This window comes from Sardina pilchardus, chromosome 1, assembly GCF_963854185.1.
Source record: "Sardina pilchardus chromosome 1, fSarPil1.1, whole genome shotgun sequence".
Lineage (NCBI taxonomy): Eukaryota > Metazoa > Chordata > Actinopteri > Clupeiformes > Clupeidae > Sardina > Sardina pilchardus.
The window spans coordinates 37490203-37515202 of NC_084994.1; the positions used below are offsets into that span (position 1 = coordinate 37490203).

The 25000-nt window shown below is 41.4% G+C and overlaps 1 protein-coding gene across 3 annotated transcripts in view; it reads left to right on the top strand.

Annotated features, from left to right (window-relative positions):
• The window catches only part of LOC134089367 (NLR family CARD domain-containing protein 3-like), a 105027-nt gene that overhangs the window by 1104 nt on the left and 78923 nt on the right, over positions 1-25000 (top strand). For 2 of the 3 annotated variants that reach the window (XM_062543819.1, XM_062543811.1), the window contains exons 5-15: positions 594-707; positions 796-906; positions 3249-3895; positions 4123-5923; positions 6971-7141; positions 7249-7419; positions 7821-7991; positions 9522-9692; positions 9808-9978; positions 14039-14209; positions 17796-17842. In XM_062543819.1, the coding sequence (XP_062399803.1) occupies positions 594-707; positions 796-906; positions 3249-3895; positions 4123-5923; positions 6971-7141; positions 7249-7419; positions 7821-7991; positions 9522-9692; positions 9808-9978; positions 14039-14209; positions 17796-17842 (3746 nt within the window). Of the gene's footprint in view, positions 1-314; positions 416-593; positions 708-795; positions 907-3248; positions 3896-4122; positions 5924-6970; positions 7142-7248; positions 7420-7820; positions 7992-9521; positions 9693-9807; positions 9979-14038; positions 14210-17795; positions 17843-25000 lie in introns of those variants that run through there. The other variant, XM_062543826.1, reaches the window with a different exon arrangement.

The window sequence follows — 25000 nt, forward strand, 5'->3', positions numbered from 1 at the left end:
GTGTGTGTGTGTGTGTGTGTGTGTGTGTGTGTGTGTGTGTGTGTGTGTGTGTGTGTGTGTGTGTGTGTGTGTTAAAAGTAACGGACAACTTCTTGTGTGTGCATGTTAAAGAGCCACTATGCAGGATTGGCGATTTTATCTCCGGTATCTGTTTTGTTTTTTTTGTTTTCGCTCGTTTTATTCTTGCATATTTCTCTGCAGAGCTTCCCCGACAGCTTTAGCGTGTATATTTATACATACTGTATAGGCTATATATAAATATATCAATTGCAAGCGTGGTTCTTCTTGTTCCTTACACGTCTCAGCCTTCCAGATGTAAACAAGGAGCGATCGCCTCCTGGACAAACTGCAAGGTTGCAATAGCTGATAGGGACACTGGGGGCGGACGGAAATATTACTGTTTTCGATAAAACTGGTCAGTCAAGCAAAACAACGATTTCTAAGCGATTTTATAACTATGAAAAAGTTGCATAGGGTCTCTTTAAAAGTAAGAGACAATGTGTGTGTGTTAAAAGTTAAAAGTAGCGGACAACGTGCGTCTGTGTGTGTGTGTGTGTTTAACTTAAACTGTTATTCTGTCTGCTTATAACCAGACCACAGACACACAGACCAGTGTCTCCAGTGCCCAGCTGTGTATCTATGAAGAGTGACCGGTCCATGGATCCCCTTGCCAATTTCAGCAGTGGACCACCACCATCTGATCCAAGGTGAGATTTCAGATATTGCACCTATACTCTCGAGAAGTGTGTGTGTGTGTGTGTGTGTTAAACTGTTATTCTGTCTGCTTATAACCAGACCACAGACACACAGACCTGTGTCTCCAGTGCCCAGCTGTTTGTCTATGAAGAGTGACCGGTCCATGGAACCTCTTGCTAATTTCAGCAGTGGACCACCATCTGATCCAAGGTGAGTTTTCAGATATCACATCTACAGTGACTATACAAAATCATCCTTTGAAATAGTTACTTTATTTGTCTTAAAGCCTGAAATCAAAACCCAATAAAAATATTTTTCTGGCTTTATGTACACGTTTAGCTGTACAAGATCAAAATAATGGGAAAAATTAAAAATTAGAATAACAGGGTTGGAAAATGTAATACTTTGTAGAGCTTCCTTTTGCTTTCATTGCAGCCATTAATCTGTTTGGGTATGTCTCTATTAGTGTTGCACACCTAGATTGAGGAATATTTGCCCAATCTTCCTGGCAGAATTGTTCAAATTCAGTCAATTCTATTGGGAACGGTGATGCACTGCTCTATTTTGGGGGCAGCCGTGGTGTACTGGTTAGGGCTTCGGGCTTGTAACTGGAGGGTTGCCGGTTCGATCCCCAACCAGTCTACCATGGCTGAAGTGCCCTTGAGCAAGGCACCTAACCCCTCACTGCGTGTTCACTGTGTGCTGTGTGTTCACTAATTCGGTTAAATTGGGTTAAATGCAAGGAATTGAATTTCCCTCACGGGATCAAAAAAGTATATATTCTATTCTATTCTATTCTATTCTTTTCTATTCAAGTCAATCCACATAATTCCACATATTATGTTCTATATTTCCCCTTCTATCCTGACAAATTGCCCAGTCCCTGCTGAAGAGAAACATCCCCACAACATTATGTTGCCTCCACCATGCTTCAGAGTAGGTATGGTGTGTTGTGGGTGGTGTACTGTGTTTGGTTTTTGCCAAACATAGCTTCTGGAGTTCAGTCCAAAAAGTTCAATCTTAGTCTCATCTGACCATAAAACCTTTTATGACATGGTAGCAGAATATTCCAGATGTGTTTCTGCACTGAACTCCAAGCACTATGTTTCCCGAAAACCAAACACAATACACCACTGTTGGATCCCCTTGCCAATTCCAGCAGTGGACCACCACAATCTGATTCTAGGTGATTCAACAACGCCTGACAAGAATGTATTCATTTGGACAACTTCATAGCCCTATAAAGGCTAAAATTACCTTTTAGTTTGTTAATGTTGCCTTGTCCGAAATAACTCCTAGCTTCCTCCTTTCTGTTTTTGTTGTTTAAAAAAACATGTTATATCCATGATGAGTCTTGAGTTAGTGCAGCGGTTCCAAAATGTTTCCCCCATGGACAACCCACTATCCGATACATTCAAAATGAATCTATTGAAATGAAATTTCACGTTTCCATATCATTATGGCCTGGTTCGAAATGATGTATTTATTCATGAATCAATTACTGTAGACTACCAAAGATTTGAAAAGTTGATTTTAACACCTGTCTGCCATAGGCCCTTTTCATCTCACGTATCCCCTAGAAGCAGCTCGCGTACCACCGGGGTTGGGAATCCCTGCATTAGGACTATTTTCTGCTAAAACATTTGGCTACATATTTGACGTTCAATATACTGTAGGCTATACCGCGAGACATGTAAAAAAGACAATAACACATTCACGTTTCAATCAGGAATGATTTGAACAAGACGGTAGTCTCACATAGACTAATGCGTCTCTTTGGCTGACACACACATACCCTACATATACATCAGTTCTAGGCTCAAATTAATTTTCAGGGAAAGGCTTTTTTTTAATGTTTTAACCTGGGTTATTCTACAGCAGGAATTAATTTTCAGGGAAAGGCTTTTTATATGTTTTAACCTGGGTTAGTCTACAGCAGGAATGTGGGGGCGTGGTATCACAATGGTTGCATCCCATCGTTCATCGGCACAACCCTACCTTTACCCCTGAGAACTGTGTGTGTGTGTCTGCCTTGGAAACAGTTGTAGAAAGAAAGACACATTATGGTATGCTCTACTTGACCATCAAAGGGAATCTATACATCACTAGTGCTGCCGTGATTAATTGACTCAGTCAATGTAATCAACCATGAAAATGAGTCTATTGCAATTTCTTTAGCCGACGAGTCGTTTTACTATTGACCGCCTATTTATTTTTGGTCTCCTGTCTCAAACAGCTCACTAAAATGATATTCACTCTTGACAAGTACAATGACTGTCTTTGAATGTTAAACAGGCTTCTTATACTTTGACAGTAATGTTTTAAACCCCACCTTGCAGACATATGTAAATGTGAGCAGCATAATTGTGTGCCTGTCTGCTTTCAGCACAATTCATTATTAGACAGAGCTAAGATAAGCATAGTAGGCTAGTCCAGTCTTTGACTAAGTATGATATTGTGGAAATTGCAATAAATTACAATAGGTGTCTCACATTGACAACGCAACGGTGTGTAGTTTATTCATTCAATTATCAACTATTGTGTCTCTGCAGTGGGAGTAACATCCTGACCCAGGATCAGTCCAGGTGTGGAGTGTGTGAGCAGCTACTGAGGGACCCAGTCATCACCAGCTGTGGACACAGTTTCTGCAGGCAGTGCATCAGCAGCTACTGGAGCCAGTCTGGTCCATCAGGAGACTACAACTGTCCCCAGTGCAGAAAGAGACCCAGAACACAACCCTTTACAAACCCTGACACAACTATGCCACAACTACTTGTATATCCACATACAACCATGCCACAACCTCACCTACACCCACCTACAACCATGATACAACCTCACCTATACCAACCTACAGCCATGGCACAACCTCACCTATACCCACCGACAGCCATGGCACGACCTCACTTATACCCACCTGCAGCCATGGCACAACCTTCGCCATACCAACACAGTGAAATGGCACTTCATCTGAACTCTAACATGGCACAAGTTCCTCCATACCCACACACAGACATGGGACAGCGTCCTCAGTACTCAAACTCAGCCATGGGGCAGCATAATCATCCACACATCCAGCACCCTCTTTATCCACACATCCAGACAGCACAGATCTCTTCACAGCCTCGTTTAGATGAACACACAGTTATGAGAGGCAGCACCCATCTGCATGCTCCAGTCAAAAGGGCCAAACTAACAGGTGAGTCTTTAAATATTTATCATATCTGTGTCCATGATCGGCGCTTGTGCTTGGATGAAGAGACAATTTATTTGAACGAAATCAAAATGTTATACAATCTGTTATCTGTGAAGATAATAAAATGTTATTTTATCCAAGTGTTCTTATGCTAAAGAAATGTATTTTAGGCCAGTTAGTTATTAATAATGTTCATGTTTTGGTTTGTTTGTCTGTGTATTGCCAAATAGACAACCATGTCCTGAACAGAGTACTGATGACCCATAAAGCCAGTATGAAAAGGAGGTTTGAGAGCATATGTGAAGGCATCATAAGATCAGGGACTCAAACACTCCTGAACAAGATCTACACAGAGCTCTACATCACAGAGGGAGAGAGTGAAGGGGTGAATAATGAGCATGAGGTTTGGCAGGTGGAGTCAGCATCCAGACCACAAACTACAGATGACATAGCAATCAAGTGTAATGATATCTTCAAGCCCTTACCTGGACAGGAGAGACACCTCAGAACTGTCATGACCAAGGGGATTGCTGGCATTGGAAAAACTGTCTCAGTGCAGAAGTTCATCCTTGACTGGGCAGAGGACGGAGCTAACCAGGATGTGGATTTCATGTTTGTGCTTCCGTTCCGTGAGCTGAATTTGGTCCAACATGATCAGTACAGTCTTCACAGGCTCCTGCTTGACTTCCACCCTGAGCTTAGAGAGCTACAAGAGGATGAATACAAAGATTGCCACATTGTGTTCATATTTGATGGTCTGGATGAGAGTAGACTTCCACTGAAGTTCCAAGAGAACCAGAAGTTGTCTGATGTGACACAAACATCGTCAGTGGATGTGCTGATGACGAGCCTCATTCAGGGAACTCTGCTTCCCTCTGCTCTCCTCTGGATAACCTCCCGACCAGCAGCAACCAGTCAGGTCCCTTCTCAGTGCATCAGTCAGGTAACGGAAGTACGAGGGTTCAATGACCCACAAAAGGAGGAGTACTTCAGGAAGAGAGTCAGTGACCAGAATCAAGCCAACAGAATTATCTCACACATTACAGCAACCAGGAGCCTTCACATCATGTGCCACATGCCAGTCTTCTGTTGGATCTCAGCCACTGTCCTTCAGAAAATACTGGAACAGGATGATGGGAAGGAAGCTCCCAAAACTCTGACTGAGATGTTCATACACTTCCTGCTCATCCAGACCACCAGGAGGAACCAGAAGTATCAAGAGGAAAGTGAGACAGATAGACAGAGGCTCCTAGAATCACATAAGGGTGTGATATTGAAACTAGCAGAGCTGGCTTTCAAGAATCTGGAGAATGGCAATCTCATGTTCTATGAGGAAGACCTGAGAGAGTGTGGCATTGATGTCAGCCAAGCTTCAGTGTACTCTGGCATGTGCACTGAGATCTTCAGGGAGGAGTGTGTGTTTCACCACAAGAAGGTGTACTGCTTTGTCCATCTGAGCATCCAGGAGTTTCTTGCTGCACTTCATTTGTTTGCCTCCTTCTTGAATAAGGACATGAAGGTCCTGGAGCCATTTCTTAGCAGAAAGTCCAGGTCTTTGCCAGATGTGCCTCTCGATGAGCTGCTGAAGAATGCTGTGAACCAGGCCTTGGAAAGCAAGAATGGACACCTTGATTTGTTTGTCCGCTTCCTTCATGGCATTTCTCTGGTATCAAATCAGAGACTTTTGCTTGGCGTCCTGACACACACACACAGCAACCCAGAGAGTGTGAAGAAAACAATCAAGAACCTGAAGGTGATGCAGAGACAAAATATCTCCCCTGAGCGGTGCATCAACCTGTTCCACTGTCTAGTGGAAATGCATGACTCTTCTGTTCATGATGAAATCCAGGCTTTCCTGAAGGCAGAGAAAGGTGCCGTGAAACAGCTCACACTGGCTCACTGCTCAGCTTTGGCTCATGTGCTTCTGATGTCTGATGAGGTGCTGGACGAGTTTGACCTGAAGAAATACAAAACCTCAGATGAGGGACGGAGGAGACTGGTGCCAGCTGTGAGATGCTGCAGAAAGGCACTGTTAGTATCAGAATGAATACTTCAGTGATTACACACACTGCACAATCCTGACATTTTTGCTAGAGCTCATGTTTGATATGTAGGCTGATTAATATAGAAGAGTAGTTTACACAGAGAAATCGAACAACAGTTTACTGAATGTGTGTGTGTGTGTGTGTGTGTGTGCTTGTTTGTTAGGGCAGGGGTGTGTGTATAGTTTTTTGCATATCTCAAAATTTGATGGTATAAATGAGGTGTAATTAAAAACACTGAACATGATGTTTTCCAATCTGAACTGTTTAGATAAGTCAGATTTCTGTTCATGCAGCTCTGGGTTAATCACAAAGCTCAGTCTTTAGTGGTGTTGTGTCTGTAGTTGGACAGCGTTAACTCGGCATGGTATTCAGGGCTTACATATTATATATAACGTGCTTCTCATTCAGCGTTTATACTTATTGAATCACAGGTAAACCGAGAAGTTCAGACAAAATGTGATTGAGAATAATGTCTCCACCCAGTGGTGACTATCAGGAACTGTGCGAGGTCTGACAGGTTACAGTAAATACATTATTTTATGTTTCAATAGTAAGTGAGACAGATACATGAACTGTTCCATCATGAAATACTTCAGCATCAAATCAAATCAATCCACACATAACACACATAGGTTTATGTTACATTATTGTTATTATCTGTTTAACAGAGAGCCTTCCTCAGTATTTGGTTTGCATTATGAGAATACTCCATGTTATATGGAGGTGTATGGTATAAATGAGGTGTAAAACACTGAACATGATGTTAGAACTGTTTAAGTAAATCAGATTTCTGCTTATGCAGTTCTGGGTTAATCACACTGATCAGTCTTTAGTGGTGTTGTGTCTGTGGTTGGGCAGCATTAGCTCTGCATGGTATTCAGGGATACTGTATCAATCCTCTTATTCCCCTGTTTTGGCCTGAAACATACTGTACAGTACTGTATGTGGGGCAATTATATTATTTTCCACTCACTCTTCCTGCAGATTTGACCATGACACATGACCTTTTTATCCTCTTTTTCCTCCCTTGCAGACTTGCTGACTGTAAGCTATCAAAGAAGTCCTGTGATATTGTGGCCTCAGCTCTGCAGTCTGCAAACTCCCCCTTAAGAGAGCTGGACCTGAGTCAGAATGACCTGCAGGCGTCAGGAGAAAAACTGCTCTCTGCTCTACAGAGTCCAAACTGCAAACTGGAGACACTGAGGTTGAGTATCATTAGAGAATGACTTTTCAGTGATGTATTTTATTTTTTGTATTTTATGTCTTTTTTCTGAACATATTCTTAATCATCGTGTCAACTGTACTTTACAGGCTTGTTGGCTGTGGACTCACTGAGAAGTCTGGTGATATTTTGGGCTTTGCTCTGCAGTCAGTAAACTCCCACCTGAGAGAGCTGGACCTGAGTAAGAATACTCTCGGGGATTGTGGTGGAAAGCTGGGCTCTGAAGCAATTAATCCATTCTGTAAGATGGAGACACTCAGGTTGGTGTTACTGGGTCAATTCTTTGCTTTACAAGGACCCAATATATTTTAAGTACTTGTTTGTTACATTATTTCTTTCTTGTCTGGTGTTGTAAACAGTACAAGGAAAATTACATTGTGATTACATTGTATTACAGAACTTGTCAGATAAACCCTGTGAGGTTGAGGTGTTGTGTGTAGATTTACCATTTTATACTCTTCAGAGGTGGACATCCCGGGTTCAGAAAGTAAAAGTCCTGCCAAGTATTTGATCCAACCAATCCTAATTAGCTGCCAGGTAGATCGGATAATTAGTGATATCACCTGTGTTAAGTGCACAGGTAGAAAGAATATATGGCAGAACTTTTACTCTTTGGAACCAGGAATGTCCGCCTCCGATAACTCTTTCACCTCTCTTGCAGACTTGCTGACTGTAAACTAACTGAAAAGTCCTGTGAGATTGTGATCTCAGCTCTGCAGTCTGCAAACTCCCCCTTAAGAGAGCTGGACCTGAGTCAGAATGACCTGCAGGTGTCAGGAGAAAAACTGACCACTGCCCTTCAGAGTCCAAACTGCAAACTGGAGACACTGAGGTCAGTAATATTGTATATTGTTATGATATTGTTGACACTAATGTTGTAGACTATTTGTCAGACACGTGTCAAAAGTAGACTGTTAACTAGACAATAAGAACATCACTGTCTCTTGATAGATTAATTGTTTCAATAGTATCTGTAACTTAGAGATTTGTAATTGCAGAATGTTGACATCACCATTTGATATTCAGTAAGGAAGTGACAAACATGTTTCAATAGTAATTGTAAAATAGATAGACACAGTAATTGTGGAACAATTTGTACACATAGACTATATTTGTAAGTGAAGGACATATTGGTAATTGAATTATGTAATAACTATATTTAATAATACTATTAAGTATACAATATAACAATACAATGAAATGTATACATCTGCAAAAAATATACAATAACAATTGAAGAGAGGGAAGGAAGAGTGCAATATCAGTTTAGTCTGAGATTTAAGATTTAAATATAGATGTAGTGCAAGGCAGCTCAGTGTACAGTAATGGTGATATTTGAGATATACATGAGGTAGATGAGCAGCTCAGTGTAATGGTAATATTGTAATTGTCAGTGTAATGGTGATATATTAATAATAATATTGTAATTGTCAGTGTAATGGTAATATGTAATATATGCATGAGGTAGATGAGCAGATCAGTGGTGATTGACTCTGTTCAGTGTAAGGGTGGGGGCTACTTTAAGATCATCCATTGTGAGTTCTGGAGCTACACAACTTCATCCAACTATACTGCGGCCTACTCTGTTTTTATTATTTACAGATATGTAGTCTATATTCACAATTTTACATTTATTTTCCATTTTGCCTGTTATGAAATCATGCATTGACCAATTTCAGCGCAGCTCAGTTTTAAGAAACTTAGATGCATGAATGTTTAGCATTTTGTGAAAATAAACTAAGGCTACATTGACATACTCTTAGCCATGAGCTGTACTGTATATCCACTGATTTTAATATTTACATATAGACTACTTAATTTGAGTGATTGGCAAGACGGTTACATGAAAGCTAGATATTAAAGCATACACAAGATAAAAGGGTGGAAATCAAAACATTTAAAATGCAAGATTATATGAAAAAGAAGAAAAAAAGATTTTTACAGAAAAAAAGAGCACTCACAGCCAATATGTACTTCACACATAAAAGCAACTCATTACACAAGGGGGCATTTCTATTTTCTTTCTGTCGCTCGCATTACTCTGCTATTCTGAGCGAAAAACATGATGCATATTTAACAGATTCAGTGTAGATGGAGAGCATTCAATGCTCCGCAACAGTTGCTTGCTTGGATGCGGAGAGGATTCCCTGTATACTGACATTCTTGGCTGTCAATGGCAGGCACGCACATGTTGACAGGGGCCAGTCACCTTTGTCAACCTGTTCACTAAATTGAATAATCTGTGCTCACAAGATCCACTCTTCCCACTTTGTTTGCTAATCTGGCAGACATTGGGTAGTGTTTGGTTATTCATTGGTGTGATTTCCTTGACTCTCATGTGACTCTCCCGTTTGATTTGCAGACTTGTTGGCTGTGGACTCACTGAGAAGTCTGGTAATATTTTGGGCTTTGTTCTACAGTCAGTAAACTCCCACCTGAGAGAGCTGGACCTGAGTAAGAATACTCTGGGGGATTGTGGAGGAAAGCTGGGATCTGAAGCACTGAATCCACACTGTAAGATAGAGACTCTCAGGTTAGTGTTATTGGGTGAAAATCTTGTAAGAGCTTGTGTTGCATAATCTCTTTCTCTACTCATATTGTTGCCGATAATAACAAGCATGTTGTCTACACTATTTATCTCTTTGCAGACTTGCTGGTTGTAAACTGACAGAAGAATCTTGTGAGGTTGTAACCTCTGCTGTGCAGCACATGGTCTCCCTGACAGAACTGGACCTGAGTGACAATCACATGAACATCACTGCAAGTCATCTTCTGAGTGCTAGGATAAGTCACTCCAACTGTAAACTGCTGATATTAAGGTTGGGTTTGACTTTTTTTTTTTTTTTATCTTGTATCTGAAGTGTGTCAGATATGGGCCGCAGATACAGTATACACCGCAGAAGCATTGTGTGATGACAATCAGTGATGGGCAGTAACACGTTAGAAGTAACGTGTTACTGTAATCCGATTACTTTTTTCAAGTAACGAGTAAGGAGGAGGAATCCCTCAAGTAAGGGATTACAATTGCAATAACAGTAATTAGATTACTGTTTGTCCGGCAGCCAAATGCCATAATTTACAGTAGGTGAACCTGGTTTTGTCGGTTAAAGTTTTTTTTTTTTTTTTGCAGAATCTAGTAGACTAGGGGTACCTCTTTAAGATTTAAGAGGGTGCCTGCCCGGTGATATCCCTTGGGCAATTTAGGATATTTATGAAGGTATTTTTGGTGCAAAAGTCAGGAGCACATTTAACTGCAGATTTCGCATTCGCACACTAAAGTCACAAATATGTGTAACCGTAAATTTGAAGTTGTACATATTTTTTTCATACCTTGTTTACACAAAACAGGGCTACGGGTTCACAAATCTGTTTTACAAGTTTACAAAATCGTTTTACAGATATACAAATCCTAACCTGTGCATCTCAAGTTCCTTCCTAATTATTTATTTATTATACCACTGCTTGGTCAAATTTCCAATTGTGGTGCGCTATTTGAAACGTGCATTATTTTTCTACATACCGCACGGCTATGATGTATTTCCCTTCTTTTGGGCTTATTACACTTCGCCAATGTGAATGTAACGGTAAAAACAGCAATGTTGCATCTAAGACAGCGGCAATATAAATGAAAATGATAGTAGCAGTGGTATAAGCGGGATAATCAACTCCGCGCCCTGTGCGTTTCTAGGAAAGGCTACTTATCGAAGTGTCCGCCTGCGGCGTCGGGTCCTTATTACCACTTCGAACGTGCATTATTTTCCTATAAACGCACGGCGCGTCGTTGATTATCCCTTACCTGTTGTCTTACAGAACATACAGCCCTTTTGTAATATTAAGTAGGTTGCATAAAATGTAAACTTTAAAAGTCACTTTTTCAACTTCTCTCTTACACACTTCGTACAGTTCAGGAATCTTACTGCTGAAATGCGTGCCGGAGGGGATATTGAAGCGATGATCGAGAACATTTATCATGTAGCGAAATCCCATACCCAAAACCACCGTATAGGCAGGCCATCATGTCTTTTCCTATGAACACGCCAATCGCATTCGTTATGTCTTTGTGTTTTTGGGAATTATAGGAATATTGTTGCCGAAAGGCTGCAGCAATGGATGGTTGGGTTTTCGGTGGCAAACTAGCTCTCCGTGCTGCTCCACTAAAGGTTACAGCCGGGTGATGATGGCGCAAATGGGCCGACATGTTGGATGTGTTACCTTTATTAGGTGATCGTTGTGAAGCAGTGCTTGCACACTGTGCTTTGTTTACTGACGGTCTTTTTGACTTGTTCGTAGGCTACTTCGAATGTCGCCATGATCGTGCAGCCGCCGGTAAAGTTTGTTTCTTCTCACATGACTCCTTCATTTGCATTTCAACGTGCTTATTGGGTCTTGGGAAATTCAGTAAAATTCTGATTGGTTGTTGCAAGGTTGACGAGAGGCAAGCTGAACAGTCAGCGAAAACTCATCCCCCGGGTCCTAAGCACTCCTTGCTATCGCTCCCAGGCTACGCGCGTGCAATAACCTTGTATTAAATAAAAAGTTTAATGTCGCGTATACCGAAATATTGCGGTTTAGGTGAGTCTATTGAACCGAACAGGCCAAACCGAACGGTTCAATAAATTATTGAAAACCGTTGCATCCCTATTAATTACATCATACCTAATTTGCATATTCAAACATTAGCCTACATTTCAGAATTTGCAATACATTTATTTTTCATATTGATCTAAGTAATCAACTGGTGAAGTTTCATAGTGATATGTGCTTGTTAATTTATTTACCCTATTCACCTGTAGTATATCCACCTTATATTCAACACATTGGACAATCAAAGGCTTAATATACGAAAATGCCCAAGGGATATCACCGGGCACCCTCTTAAATCTTAAAGTCTACTAGATTCTGCAAAAAAAAAAAAAACTTTAACCGACAAAACTAGGTCTGACCCCATGGCTGCCTGACTATGCTACTTGTTACTGTGTTACTAAACTGTGATTTTAATTGCTTTGTTAGACTATCTGGTGACAATCAGTATAACGTGCAATGCGTTGCAAGAGATGTAAACAACAGACATGTGTATCAGCAAGACGTAGTGCGGCAGAGAGCATGACCATGCTGCATTTAATAGCCTACTGTATATGAGTTGGGGTTTTCCTAAACTTTTCCCATAGTTCGGGGCTTGGACTTATTTTACTTATCTTCACTTTCATTCTTCTTTCTACTTTCATTTCATTTCGATGACTTATACTTTCGCCTGTAGCTTTCACTCTGAACTGATGCTTCAACTCGAATATCTTTTCAAATTCGAAATTGAGGTTGTTGACGTTCAAACTTGTTTTTGGTGGACACAAAGGTTAAGTTTGTACCGTTTACTGCATACAATCAAACTGTACCCAGACACGGTTGACCTGCTGTGCTCTAGAATCTTTGCAGCGTGATCAGTGCTCTAGAATCTTTGCATGCGTGATCTGTGCTCTAGAATCTTTGCATGCGTGATCAGTGCTCTAGAATCTTTGCATGCGTGATCAGTGCTCGGGTCCACCTGCTCAAGAGGTAAGGGCAAAACGTATTGAATCTTCATTCTCCTGGTAAGGCGAGGCAAGGCAATTTATTTATATAGCACAATTCATGCATAGATGCAATTCAAAGTGCTTCACACAGATATACACAAATATAGTCTCTCAGTCAAAGCATAATGGTCATTAAAATTAACCATAAATCCAGGTGTAAAATAATTGAAAGATAATAAAACATGAAATAAGTAAAATAGTTAAAAAAAAAGAATAAATAAAACAAAATAAAATAAAACATAAACATAGTAAAAAACACAAGAACATAAACATAAAATAAGATGTCAAATAGAAATAAGAATAAATAAAAGTCATTAAAAGCCATTGGCCGGGTTTCCCAAAATCGTTAAGAAGCTCTTAAGTCCTAGGAACTTCTTAGGAGCGTTCTTAGAACATTCTTACAACGCTCCTAAGAAGTTCTTAGCACTTAAGAGCTTCTTAACAATTTTGGGAAACCCGGCCATTGTGAGTTAACAGAAGGCATCTGAAAAAAAAGTTTAGTCTTAAGTCTTGGTTTAAAGCAAGTGAGTGTTGGGGCTTTCTGGATGCTTTCAGGAAGTTGGTTTCAGAGGTGAGCAGCGCAGCATGGTATGAGCTGTTTATTTGATACACAGCTTAATACACTGATGCTTTGGTAAGGGGCCTCCTGTGCTCAAGGCCAGACACATCCATGTCCAGAATGCAGGCATCTCCTCATACAGTACATGATTTTGAATCTGGTTTCTCTGTCACGTTCCTGGTGTGCAGAGTGAAACTACACAATGTAGGAAGGAACCAGAATAGTGCTCATATTCATAAATATGTCAGAGGTCAATTTTACTCCCACAAGTAACAGCGGCTGTGGTAGTAACACTATTTCATCTACACCATTTAAACTTTGTCACTAATCTGTGGTTCACTTGATAATAATGTGTCATATTGTGATATTAATGATAAAGATGATGACATGTTTACATGTACTGCAAGATGGGCAGCTCATAAGTAGAATGAGAACAAAGATGACTGACTGTGGAGTTCAAACTGTAGACGAGGAAAAGGAGTTAATGATAGTCAGGATCAAGTTTTATTTTGTGTTTGCACTGCTTGCACTACTATTTCCATGCCATCATTATGGTTATCACCAAAGAAAGCCTGTCATGACATACAGTATTGTGGTACAGTTTTAAGTCTATAGTGCCCATCCCTACTCCTAACATATTTTATGATTTTATATGGACTTCAACAACATTGTGATTATACAAGTGAAATTAAGTGATTGAAATGATATCATTCCTTTCTGCCTTTTGCACTCTGTCTCTGTCACTCTATGCAGACTTGCTGGTTGTAAACTGACAGAGGAATCCTGTGAGGCTTTAGCCTCTGCTGTGCAGCACATGGTCTCCCTGACAGAACTGGACCTGAGTGACAATTACTTAAACATCACTGGAATTCAGCTTCTGAATGCACTGAAAAGTCACATCAACTGTAAACTGCAGATACTAAGGTGGATATTTTTAACTCTTTTGATTTTTCTCTTGCTCGTGAAATGTGTCTTTAAGATATCTGCTGTTTATTTACTACAGCAAATGCACTGTGTGGTTCAGTGGCTGAGTGAAAGTACACGATGAATGAAGGAACCTGAATAGTATCCATATTCATACGATCTGAATAGTGTCCATATTCATATGATCTGAATAGTGTCCATAATCTGATTAGTGTCCATATTACATATGATCTAAATAGTGTCCATAATCTGAATAGTGTCCATATTACATATGATCTGAATAGTGTCCATATTCATATGATCTGAATAGTGTCCATAATCTGAATAGTGTCCATATTACATATGATCTGAATAGTGTCCATATTCATATGATCTGAATAGTGTCCATAATCTGAATAGTGTCCATATTACATATGATCTGAATAGTGTCCATATTCATATGATCTGAATAGTGTCCATAATCTGAATAGTGTCCATATTACATATGATCTGAATAGTGTCCATATTCATATGATCTGAATAGTGTCCATAATCTGAATAGTGTCCATATTACATATGATCTGAATAGTGTCCATAATCTGAATAGTGTCCATATTACATATGATCTGAATAGTGTCCATAATCTGAATAGTGTCCATATTCATATGATCTGAATAGTGTCCATATTCATATGATCTGAATAGTGTCCATAATCTGAATAGTGTCCATATTACATATGATCTGAATAGTGTCCATAATCTGAATAGTGTCCATATTCATATGATCTGAATAGTGTCCATATTCATATGATCTGAATAGTGTCCATAATCTGAGTAGTGTCCATATTACATATGATCTGAATAGTGTCCATATTCATATGATCTGAATAGTGTCCATAATCTGAATAGTGTCCATATTCATATGATCTGAATAGTGTCCATATTCATATGATCTGAATAGTGTCCATAATCTGAATAGTGTCCATATTACATATGATCTGAATAGTGTCCATATTCATATGATCTGAATAGTGTCCATAATCTGAATAGTGTCCATATTCATATGATCTGAATAGTGTCCATATTCAGTGTTGGGAAGGATACTTTCAAAACGTATTCCGTTACATAATACAAAATACATGCCCTAAAAAGTAATTTGTAACGTATTCCGTTACGTTACTCAATCTGAGTAACGTATTCTGAATACTTGGAATACTTCCGCATTGAGTTGTGTTTTATAAGTGTAGGAATGCGCCCATCAAATCCAAAATTCGGGTGTGTTCTTCTGTTCCAAATGGCTGAGTGTGGCCCACGTAGGCCTAGCCTACTGTGCGAGAATAGAATTCAAGTTGGAACAGGGCATAGCCTATAGAAATTATAAGGTGTGTGAGATTTTAGGTGGCATCAACCCAGTAAAAATGAGGGGTGCAGATGTGACCGGTCGGTGGGACGCAAATTACCTGGAAATGTAAACACTATAGCCTAGGCTACTGCATAGCCTATCAGTGCTCTCAAAAATGAACGTGAGTAGATGACAATCAAAAACCGCACGTTAAAATAGGCTACGCTAGGGCCTACTCGCAAGAATAATACACTTGCATAGGCTGCACCATAATTCATTTTAAAACTTAAATATAGCCTAGATCTACTTACAAACAAATAACCCATGAGCTATTTTAAGTTGGAATGAAAACCTCAGAATGAATGCAGTGCCTATTAAGATGGGTTTCATCGTAGGTCTAAATCAACACGTGAACCAGACTTTGTTTATTGATTGCTAAGACTGTATAACCGATTGGCCGAAGTAAGCAATTGATAGGCCTACTTGGGAAAATATCTTTTGAACAGACATCAAGAACCACGGTCGGTGAGTAGGAGTTACTAACACTTACTTCACTCCAAATTTGCTGTCAGTTAATCCCTATGACGCATCCATAATGCGCGCTGGCTGCGTTCTGACGGGTGCAAAGTGGCTAGTGAAAGACGACGGGGCTTGGATTTAAACATGGAAATAATTTAATCTAGATTGCTTTCCGGAAAATGCATGGACTTGCCTTAATTTATTTAGAGAGTGAAACAGTGAAGTATCCTCATGTAATCCATTGATTTCAACAATGTAACTGTATTCTAAATACCACCTGTTTAAGTTGTAACTGTAACGGAATACAGTTACTCATAATTTGTATTCTAAATACGTAACGCCGGTACATGTATTCCGTTACTCCCCAACACTGTCCATATTCATATGATCTGAATAGTGTCCATAATCTGAATAGTGTCCATATTACATATGATCTGAATAGTGTCCATAATCTGAATAGTGTCCATATTCATATGATCTGAATAGTGTCCATAATCTGAATAGTGTCCATATTACATATGATCTGAATAGTGTCCATATTCATATGATCTGAATAGTGTCCATAATCGGAATAGTGTCCATATTCATATGATCTGAATAGTGTCCATATTACATATGATCTGAATAGTGTCCATATTCATATGATCTGAATAGTGTCCATATTCATATGATCTGAATAGTGTCCATAATCTGAATAGTGTCCATATTACATATGTTCTGAATAGTATCCATATTACATATGATCTGAATAGTGTCCATAATCTGAATAGTGTCCATATTCATATCCATATTCATATGATCTGAATGGTGTCCATAATCTGAATGGTGTCCATATTCATATGATCTGAATAGTATCAATATTACTTATGATCGGAATAGTGTCCATATTACATATGATCGGAATAGTGTCCATAATCTGAATAGTGTCCATATTCATATCCATATTCATATGATCTGAATAGTGTCCATAATCTGAATGGTGTCCATATTCATATGATCTGAATAGTATCAATATTACATATGATCGGAATAGTGTCCATATTACATATGATCGGAATAGTGTCCATAATCTGAATAGTATCCATATTCATATGATCTGAATAGTATCCATATTACATATGATCTGAATAGTATCCATATTACATATGATCTGAATAGTGTCCATAATCTGAATAGTGTCCATATTCATATGATCTGAATAGTGTCCATAATCTGAATAGTGTCCATATTCATATGATCTGAATAGTGTCCATATTATCTGTATATTATACAGTATAGTAATGTTCATAAGGAGATGTGATTTCATTGGTACACAGATTTGATTTGACAGCGACAGTAACATGTCTTACTTTTCCATCTGATCTTTTTGTTGTTCCATTTTATAACACTGTATAGCTTAGAGATCATTAGTTTCACAATGAATTGATGTTAAAATTGTATTAATAATTATTTGATGTTTGAATTATTTTCATAAATGTTTGATCTTCATATTATTCCCCATGTTGAAGTCCCATGTGCAGTAGAGTACAACCCACAGTATATTATACAACATTCCCCATGTTGAAGTCTCATGTTCATGTAACCCACAGTATATTGTAAAGCATTCCCCATGTTGAAGTCCCATGTGCAGTAGAGTACAACCCACAGTATATTATACAACATTCACCATGTTGAAGTCCCATGTCCATGTTGTAGTTGTATTGATGTGAGTTCTCCTGTGTTCTCTTTCTCTCTCTCCCCTCTAAAGGTATCACCATGGAGAAAATGGCAGAATCCAACCAGAACTGAGAAAGTGTGAGTGTTGATTAATATTTAAGCAATAAGCCCAGAGAGGCCGTCGTTTGGACTGATTTTAGAACAGCTAAGGGGCGTTGTTAGGCACAACACACAATCTGTGCTGCATCTGTGATTATCTGTACAGGTGTGACCACATGTTGTGCCATATCTGATCATACTGACTACTGAACATCTGACTTATTGCTGTGGTGTAGTGCTACATAGATTTTATTTGCCATCACTGCCACTACACTACAAATGGGCTTTAGAACGTGTGTGTGTTGTAGCGGAGTAGTGGACTTAAAGAAAGAAAGAATATTATGTTGGGCGCCTGACGCTCTAAAGGAACGCCACAGAGAGAGAAGATAAGCCACTACCCCTACCAGGTTCACTTCAGCTACTAATAGCTTTTAGACTGATAGAAAACCTGTGTCGGCTAGCTCAGGGATGGAAATAAGGCGCAGGTTCAAGAGCCAATAATTCAAAATGAGCAACCGTCAGTGTATTGGAAAACAGCAGAACCGTGGATGAACACACATACAAAATAATGACAGAAAAAGGAAAAGAAAGCAAAACAAACAACTTTGTATATCAACTGGTCACAATGGATTCATATCTCAAAACATTTCCCTCCACAAATAACCTTTTCCACATTTCAGATACAAAGTATAAAAAGCACCAGCAAACCCCCCAAAGTCCCCACAGTTTACACAGCAAACAAACAAGCAAGCAATGTTCAAGAGTCAATTCACACATTAGCAAAAACGCCCTTTAGTCATAGGCTAGTATAGTAACAAGAAACCATGGTGTGAAATTAACAGTGTAGGTAGAATTTAAGTAAATAGTTACCATGGCAATGTATCCAGTAGAGCATATCATAAAAGAAATAAGGCAGCACATTGTGGCCAATAAAGGGAAGGAACTGTTCAGTCACTGACCATTTAGGATTCTGACAGCTTGTGGTATTAAACTGTCACTGAATGGTGTGGTGTGGGTGGTAATGCTCCGGTAGCGCTTACCAGAGGGAAGCAGAGAGAAGAGGGAGTGAGCTGGGTGGCTGGCATCCTTGATGATGGACTCAGCCCTCCTCTGACAGCGTGTGTAGACAGTTGACAGAGGTGACAGTTGACAGTTGACAGTTGACAGAGGTCTATGGTGGTAGAATAGTGTCATATGTTGCAAGCGCAATACAACATCCTCAGGATCAAATACTATTGAGTCGCATAGACACAGAAGCGAGTGAGGAAAACAACAGCTGGGGGCCATACGCTCTCCAAGATGAGTTCCGCTCGCTCTCTTGAAGTACAGCTTTGCTCGAGTGAGTTGACTTTTGACAGTTTGGGGGACAGAACCAAGGGAGGCACTGGCCCTGTTGTGATTGGTCATTTTTTAACCTGAAGTCCCGCCCGCTTTGTTACGGTCTGTTGCTACACCTCTACAAATGTAGTCATGTGTAACATTAAAAACCCCTTTGTTGCGTCGGTTTACTGCTTAGTGTGTGTGTGTGTGTGTGTGTGTGTGTGTGTGTGTGTGTGTGTGTGTGTGTGTGTGTGTGTGTGTGTGTGTGTGTGTGTGTGTGTGTGTGTGTGTGTGTGTGTGTGTGTTCAATATTTGTGTCTGTGTGTGTGTTATTGCTCACTGTTTGCTGCTTACTGTTTCTCTTTTTTGTGTGTGTGTGTGTGTGTGTGTGTGTGTGTGTGTGTGTGTGTGTGTGTGTGTATTCCCATTGTTCCTGCTCACTGTTTGCTGCTTACTCAGTTTCTCTTTGTGCGAGCGTGTGTGCGTGTCCAGTATGTGTGTGTTTGCTCTGGTAGCACTTACCAGAGGAGAGAAGAGAGGATAGGGAGTGAGCTGGGTGGCTGGCGTCCTTGATGATGGACTCAGCCCTTCTCTGACAGCGTGTGGAGGCTGCTCAGACCCAGGTCTCTTGATGGCACAACAGTGTTAAAGGCAGAGCTGTAGTCAGTGAACAGCATCCTGACAGGTGTTTTTTCTTGTCCAGGTGAGCTAGGGCAGTATGCAAGGTGATGGAGATGACTTCATCCACAGATCTGTTGTGCTTATATTCAAACTGAAGTTGGTCCAGGAAAGCAGGGAGGTGTCTATTGATGTAGGCTGACACGCGACACTCAAAACGAGCATAGAGTTTAGTTAGCTCGTCCAGAACCAAGGCAGGTGTGTCTGTAAGAGCTGGTGTCGCTTTATAGTCTGTGATCACCTGCAGTCCCTCCCACAGGCAATGTCACAGTTGCTGAAGTCATTCTCCAACTCATTCCCATACTGTTTTTTAGCCACTTGTATTGCCCTTCTTAGTGTGTACCTTGAGCTCTGATATCTAATCAGGTCGTGGTCCTCTCCCTCAGGCTCAGGTAAACAGTGTTGTTTACCCAGGTGTTCTGGCTGGGAAAGGATCGGACGATATGGGAATGCACACACAAGTCCATGATGTAGTCCGTCACCTGATGCACTCTGTCACTGAATCGGCGTACTCGTCCAGCTCCGCCGAGGAGTCTTTGAACACAGACCACTCGGTTACTGTATGTCAAAACAGTCCTGAAGTTCAGATCTGTGTTCTGCAGAGCAGCATTGAACTTTGCTCACTGCTGGTTGCTCACGCTTTAGCTTCGGTTTATAGGCCGGCAGCAGGAGCACTGACAAATGGTCACAAAGCAGGGAGTCCAGGAGAGTCATACACTCACAGACAATACAGCAGTTATGTATCTGGAACAAATGGTCCAGAAAGGTATGAGCCTTTCAGTGGGGTGAAACAGTGGTCAAGGGTCTGATCGCCCCTGGCGGGACAGGTGACGTGCTGGTGGTACTTGGGAAGGACTGTTTTGAGGTTGCAGTGATTGATGTCACCCGTTATGATGAGGATTGCTTCCTGGTGCTGACTCTCTTGTTTACAACATACAGTTCAAGTGCCGCTGCAGCAGGGGCGTCTGGTGAAATGTAAACAGTTGTGAGAAGTATAGAAGGAAACTTTATCAGCAGATCAAACGGATGCCATAGTCAGATACTCCAAAAGGAGTGTTTGGGCTAAGCCAGGTCTCGGTGAAACAGAGTACACTGCACTCTCACAAGTCCCTGCAAGAGCCGATGCAACAGTGGAGCTCATCCAGTTTGGTCTCCATGGACTGCAGATTAGCCAGCAGTAAGGTAGGGATGGGAGGCCGGGTTGGACGCCTTCGCCGTCTGGCTAAGACGCCACCTCGTCTCCCCCTCCTCCACCGATGAGTAGACCTGTTGACCGATCCGCGTGTGGAGTTACAAACAATATCCACAGGTAATCCTGTTATTTATATTGATCATTACATTGCTTCTGATGTCCAGGAGAGTCATACAGTCATAGACAATACAGTAGTTTTGTATGTATGGAACGTGTGTGTGTGTGTTGTCCCGTTTGTGTGACCTGTTTCTGTGTGAGTGTGAATGTGAGACTGTATGTCTCTTAGAGTGTGTGTGTGTGTGTGTGTGTGTGTGTGTGTGTGTGTGTGTGTGTGTGTGTGTGTCCACATGTATGTTCTGCATCACCTCTCTTTTTTTCACTCCTCCCCTTGCGTTTGTGTGTGTGTGTGTGAGTGTTGTGTGATGTGTTGCTCCTGCTTCCCCTCGTGTGTGTGTTTGTGTGTGTGTGTGTGTGTTGTCCCTGCTCCCCTCCTGTGTTTGTGTGTGTGGTGTGTGTTGTTCCTGCTCCCCTCCTGTGTGTGTGTGTTTGTGTGTGTGTTTGTATTTAAGTATATATTCTCTTTTGATCCGTGAGGGAAATTTGGTCTCTGTATTTATCCCAATCCGTGAGTGAGTGAAACACACACAGCACACAGTGAGGTGAAGCACACACACTAACCCGGAGCAGTGAGCTGCCTGCTACAGTGGCGTTCAGGGAGCAGTGAGGGGTTACAGTAGGTGCCTTCCTCAAGCGCACTTCAGCCATGGATGGAGGAGAGCGCAACCTCTTCCCCTTCCCACATTTGTCCTGCTGGTCGGGTGTGTGTGTGTGTGTGTGTGTGTGTGGTGCTCCCCTCCTCTCTGTGTGTGTTTGTGTTTGTTTGTGTGTGTGTTGTCACGACTACCTAGCTCAGAGTAGCCATGACATAAAGGGAGACCACACCGTTTGAACAGTTAAATACAAATAATTTATTAAAGCATAAAATAATACCACTAAAGCATAATCTAAGTACATCAGAGAGAGAGCAGCAGGCCAAAGGTGTTGTAGAACAGTCCCGCCAATCAGCTGTTGTCTAGCCCAGGTAGACCAGAAAGCAGACAGCTCCCCCTTCAGACTCGGGGGAGAGAGACTGCCCAAACTTACAATGGCCGCGTTTCCCAAATGCGATCTTTCTTAAAGGGATATTCCGCCATTTGTGGAAATACGCTCATTTTCCACCTTCCCTCGAGCAAAACAATCGATATTTACCTTGCTCCCGTTCATCCAGCCATTCTGTGAGTCTGGCGATACAACTTTTAGCTTCAGCCTAGCATAGATCATTGAATCGGATTAGACCATTAGCTTCTCGCCTGCTAGCTTCATGTTTAAAAGTGACTAAGATTTCTGGTAATTTTCCCATTTAAAACGTGCCTCCTCTCAAGTTAGAAAGTGCAATAAGACCAACTGAAAATGAAACCTGGCGTTTTTCTAGGCTGATTTGACATGGAACTACACTCTCATCTGGCGTAATAATCAAGGCAACTTGCAGCTACTGGCACTACTACTGCTTGTTGTCTATGGGGACTATTTTCAAATGCTGCGTACGATATCACTGCGCCTATGGTACGTTTGCAAGTTGCCTTGATTATTACGCCAGATGAGAGTGTAGTTCCATGTCAAATCAGCCTAGAAAAACGCCAGGTTTCATTTTCAGTTGGTCTTATTGCACTTTCTAACTTGAGAGGAGACACGTTTTAAATGGGAAAATTACCAGAAATCGTAGTCACTTTTAAACATGAAGCTAGCAGGCAAGAAGCTAATGGTCTAATCCGATTCAGTGATCTATGCTAGGCTGAAGCTAAAAGTTGTATCGCCAGACTCACAGAATGGCTGGATGAACGGGAACAAGGTAAATATCGATTGTTTTGCTCGAGGGGAGGTGGAAAATGAGCGTATTTCCAAAAATGGCGGAATATCCCTTTAAGGACTTAAGAAGGCTCCAAAGAAGGAATCGCTAAGAAGGAGCGCTAAGATACGGGTGTTTCCCAAACGCGTTCTTAACTGCCTTCTTAGGAGAACCTTAAGATCAAGTCAAAGACGCTTCTTAAGAAGTTCTTAACGAGAGCTTTACACCACGGTGGTGCTGAAACTGAATCAATCGATGCCAGGCAAATCGATCACCCACCAACTTTAGAAGCGCACACGTCACACACAGCGCCCCGTGTCCCCCCTACAGGTGCAATTAGGCTACGCATGTATCGTGTGTGCGTGCGTGCCTGCGTGCCTGCGTGCGTGCGTGCGTGTGTGCGAGCGTGCGTGAATATCGTGAGCTTAAATATATTGTTTCTGAAAGATAATTTGCTGCGCCCTTGCGTCACATCTGCAGCCTGGGCTGTGCGGTTGCGGCTCCACGTCTGCCAAAAAACTCAAACTAACTGATAAAACAGGGTGATTATCAATATAGCCTTCAATATAGCATTCATATAGCTTATTAACTCATGCAAGACGCATCCCATCTCTCTTATAGATAGTGTGGTAGTAGGCATGTGATGTCTACAAGCTAGTTTACTTTAATATATCCGAGAAGATGTAACCCTCCAGCCCACGTGGCCTGCGAGTGGGGTGCACGTATGCATGAATTTGAAAGACAACTGTTTATACCACCCCTCCGATTGAGCCCTGTCTACGGTGAGTGTCCAGACCCTACATCTTGATGTGGGTCTGGCTCGTCAGGCTATCTGTTTCCTTGATATCTGTGAAATGCCACAGGGTTGTTGATGTTTTTTTGTATGTGAAGTATTATAAACTCATATGCAGATGTGTTGAAAACGTGTAATTCAATATTCTATGTTTCTTGCGCCAGTGGTCCACAGCCACGAGTGCATTACAACATTGAAAATTGTTTTATTGTTTAAAAATGTGGAGGATATACATTTCCCTGACGCATCTTGATCACTAAAGCCTAGAAATCTAAGTGCCCCTAGCGGCAGGCTATGATCACTGAGCATTTGATCGCTAAGAAGGCTGTTAAGAGTGGGTCAGCTCAATCTTACGTTTCCTTCTTAGTGAAAGATCTTCTTAAGCTAAGAGCGACTTTGGGAAACACGTTTTTCTTTCACAGCGTTCTTAAGAGCGCTCCAAAGAAGATCTTGGCGTTAAGAGCTTCTTAACGTGTTTGGGAAACGCGGCCAATGTCAAAAGGTGGAGTGAGCACACCCAGCACGTCAAAGCTGGGCGTGACAGTGTGTGTGTGTGTGTGTGTGTGTGTGTGTGTGTGTCTGCCCCCCTTCTGTGTATGTGTGGTGTGTGTTGCCCCTGCTTCCCTCCTGTGTGTGTGTGTGTGTGTGTGTGTGTGTGTGTGTGTGATGTGTGTTGCCCCTGCTCCCTGTGTGTGTGTGTGTGTGTGTGTGTGTGTGTGTGTGTATGTGTGTGTTTGTTCCTCCTCTAGCCTCCTCTCTGTACCTGTCACTGTTCTCACTGTACTCACTCGCACACACAGTTTTTGTGTGTGTGTGTGTGTGTGTGTGTGTGTGTGTGTGTGTGTGTGTGTGTGTGTGTGTGTGTGTGTGTGTGTGTGTGTGTCTGCCCCCCTTCTGTGTATGTGTGGTGTGTGTTGCCCCTGCTTCCCTCCTGTGTGTGTGTGTGTGTGTGTGTGTGTGTGTGTGTGTGTGTGTGTGTGTGTGTGTGTGTGTGTGTGTGTGTGTGTGTGTGTGTGTGATGTGTGTTGCCCCTGCTCCCTGTATGTGTGTGTGTGTGTGTGTGTGTGTGTGTGTGTGTATGTGTGTGTTTGTTCCTCCTCTAGCCTCCTCTCTGTACCTGTCACTGTTCTCACTGTACTCACTCGCACACACAGTTTTTGTGTGTGTGTGTGTGTGTGTGTGTGTGTGTGTGTGTGTGTGTGTGTGTGTGTGTGTGTGTGTGTGTGTGTGTGTGTGTGTGGTGTGTGTTTTCCCTGCTCCCCTCCTGTGTGTGTGTGTGTGTGTGTGTGTGTGTGTGTGTTTATGTTTTTGTGTGTGTGTGTCTGTGTG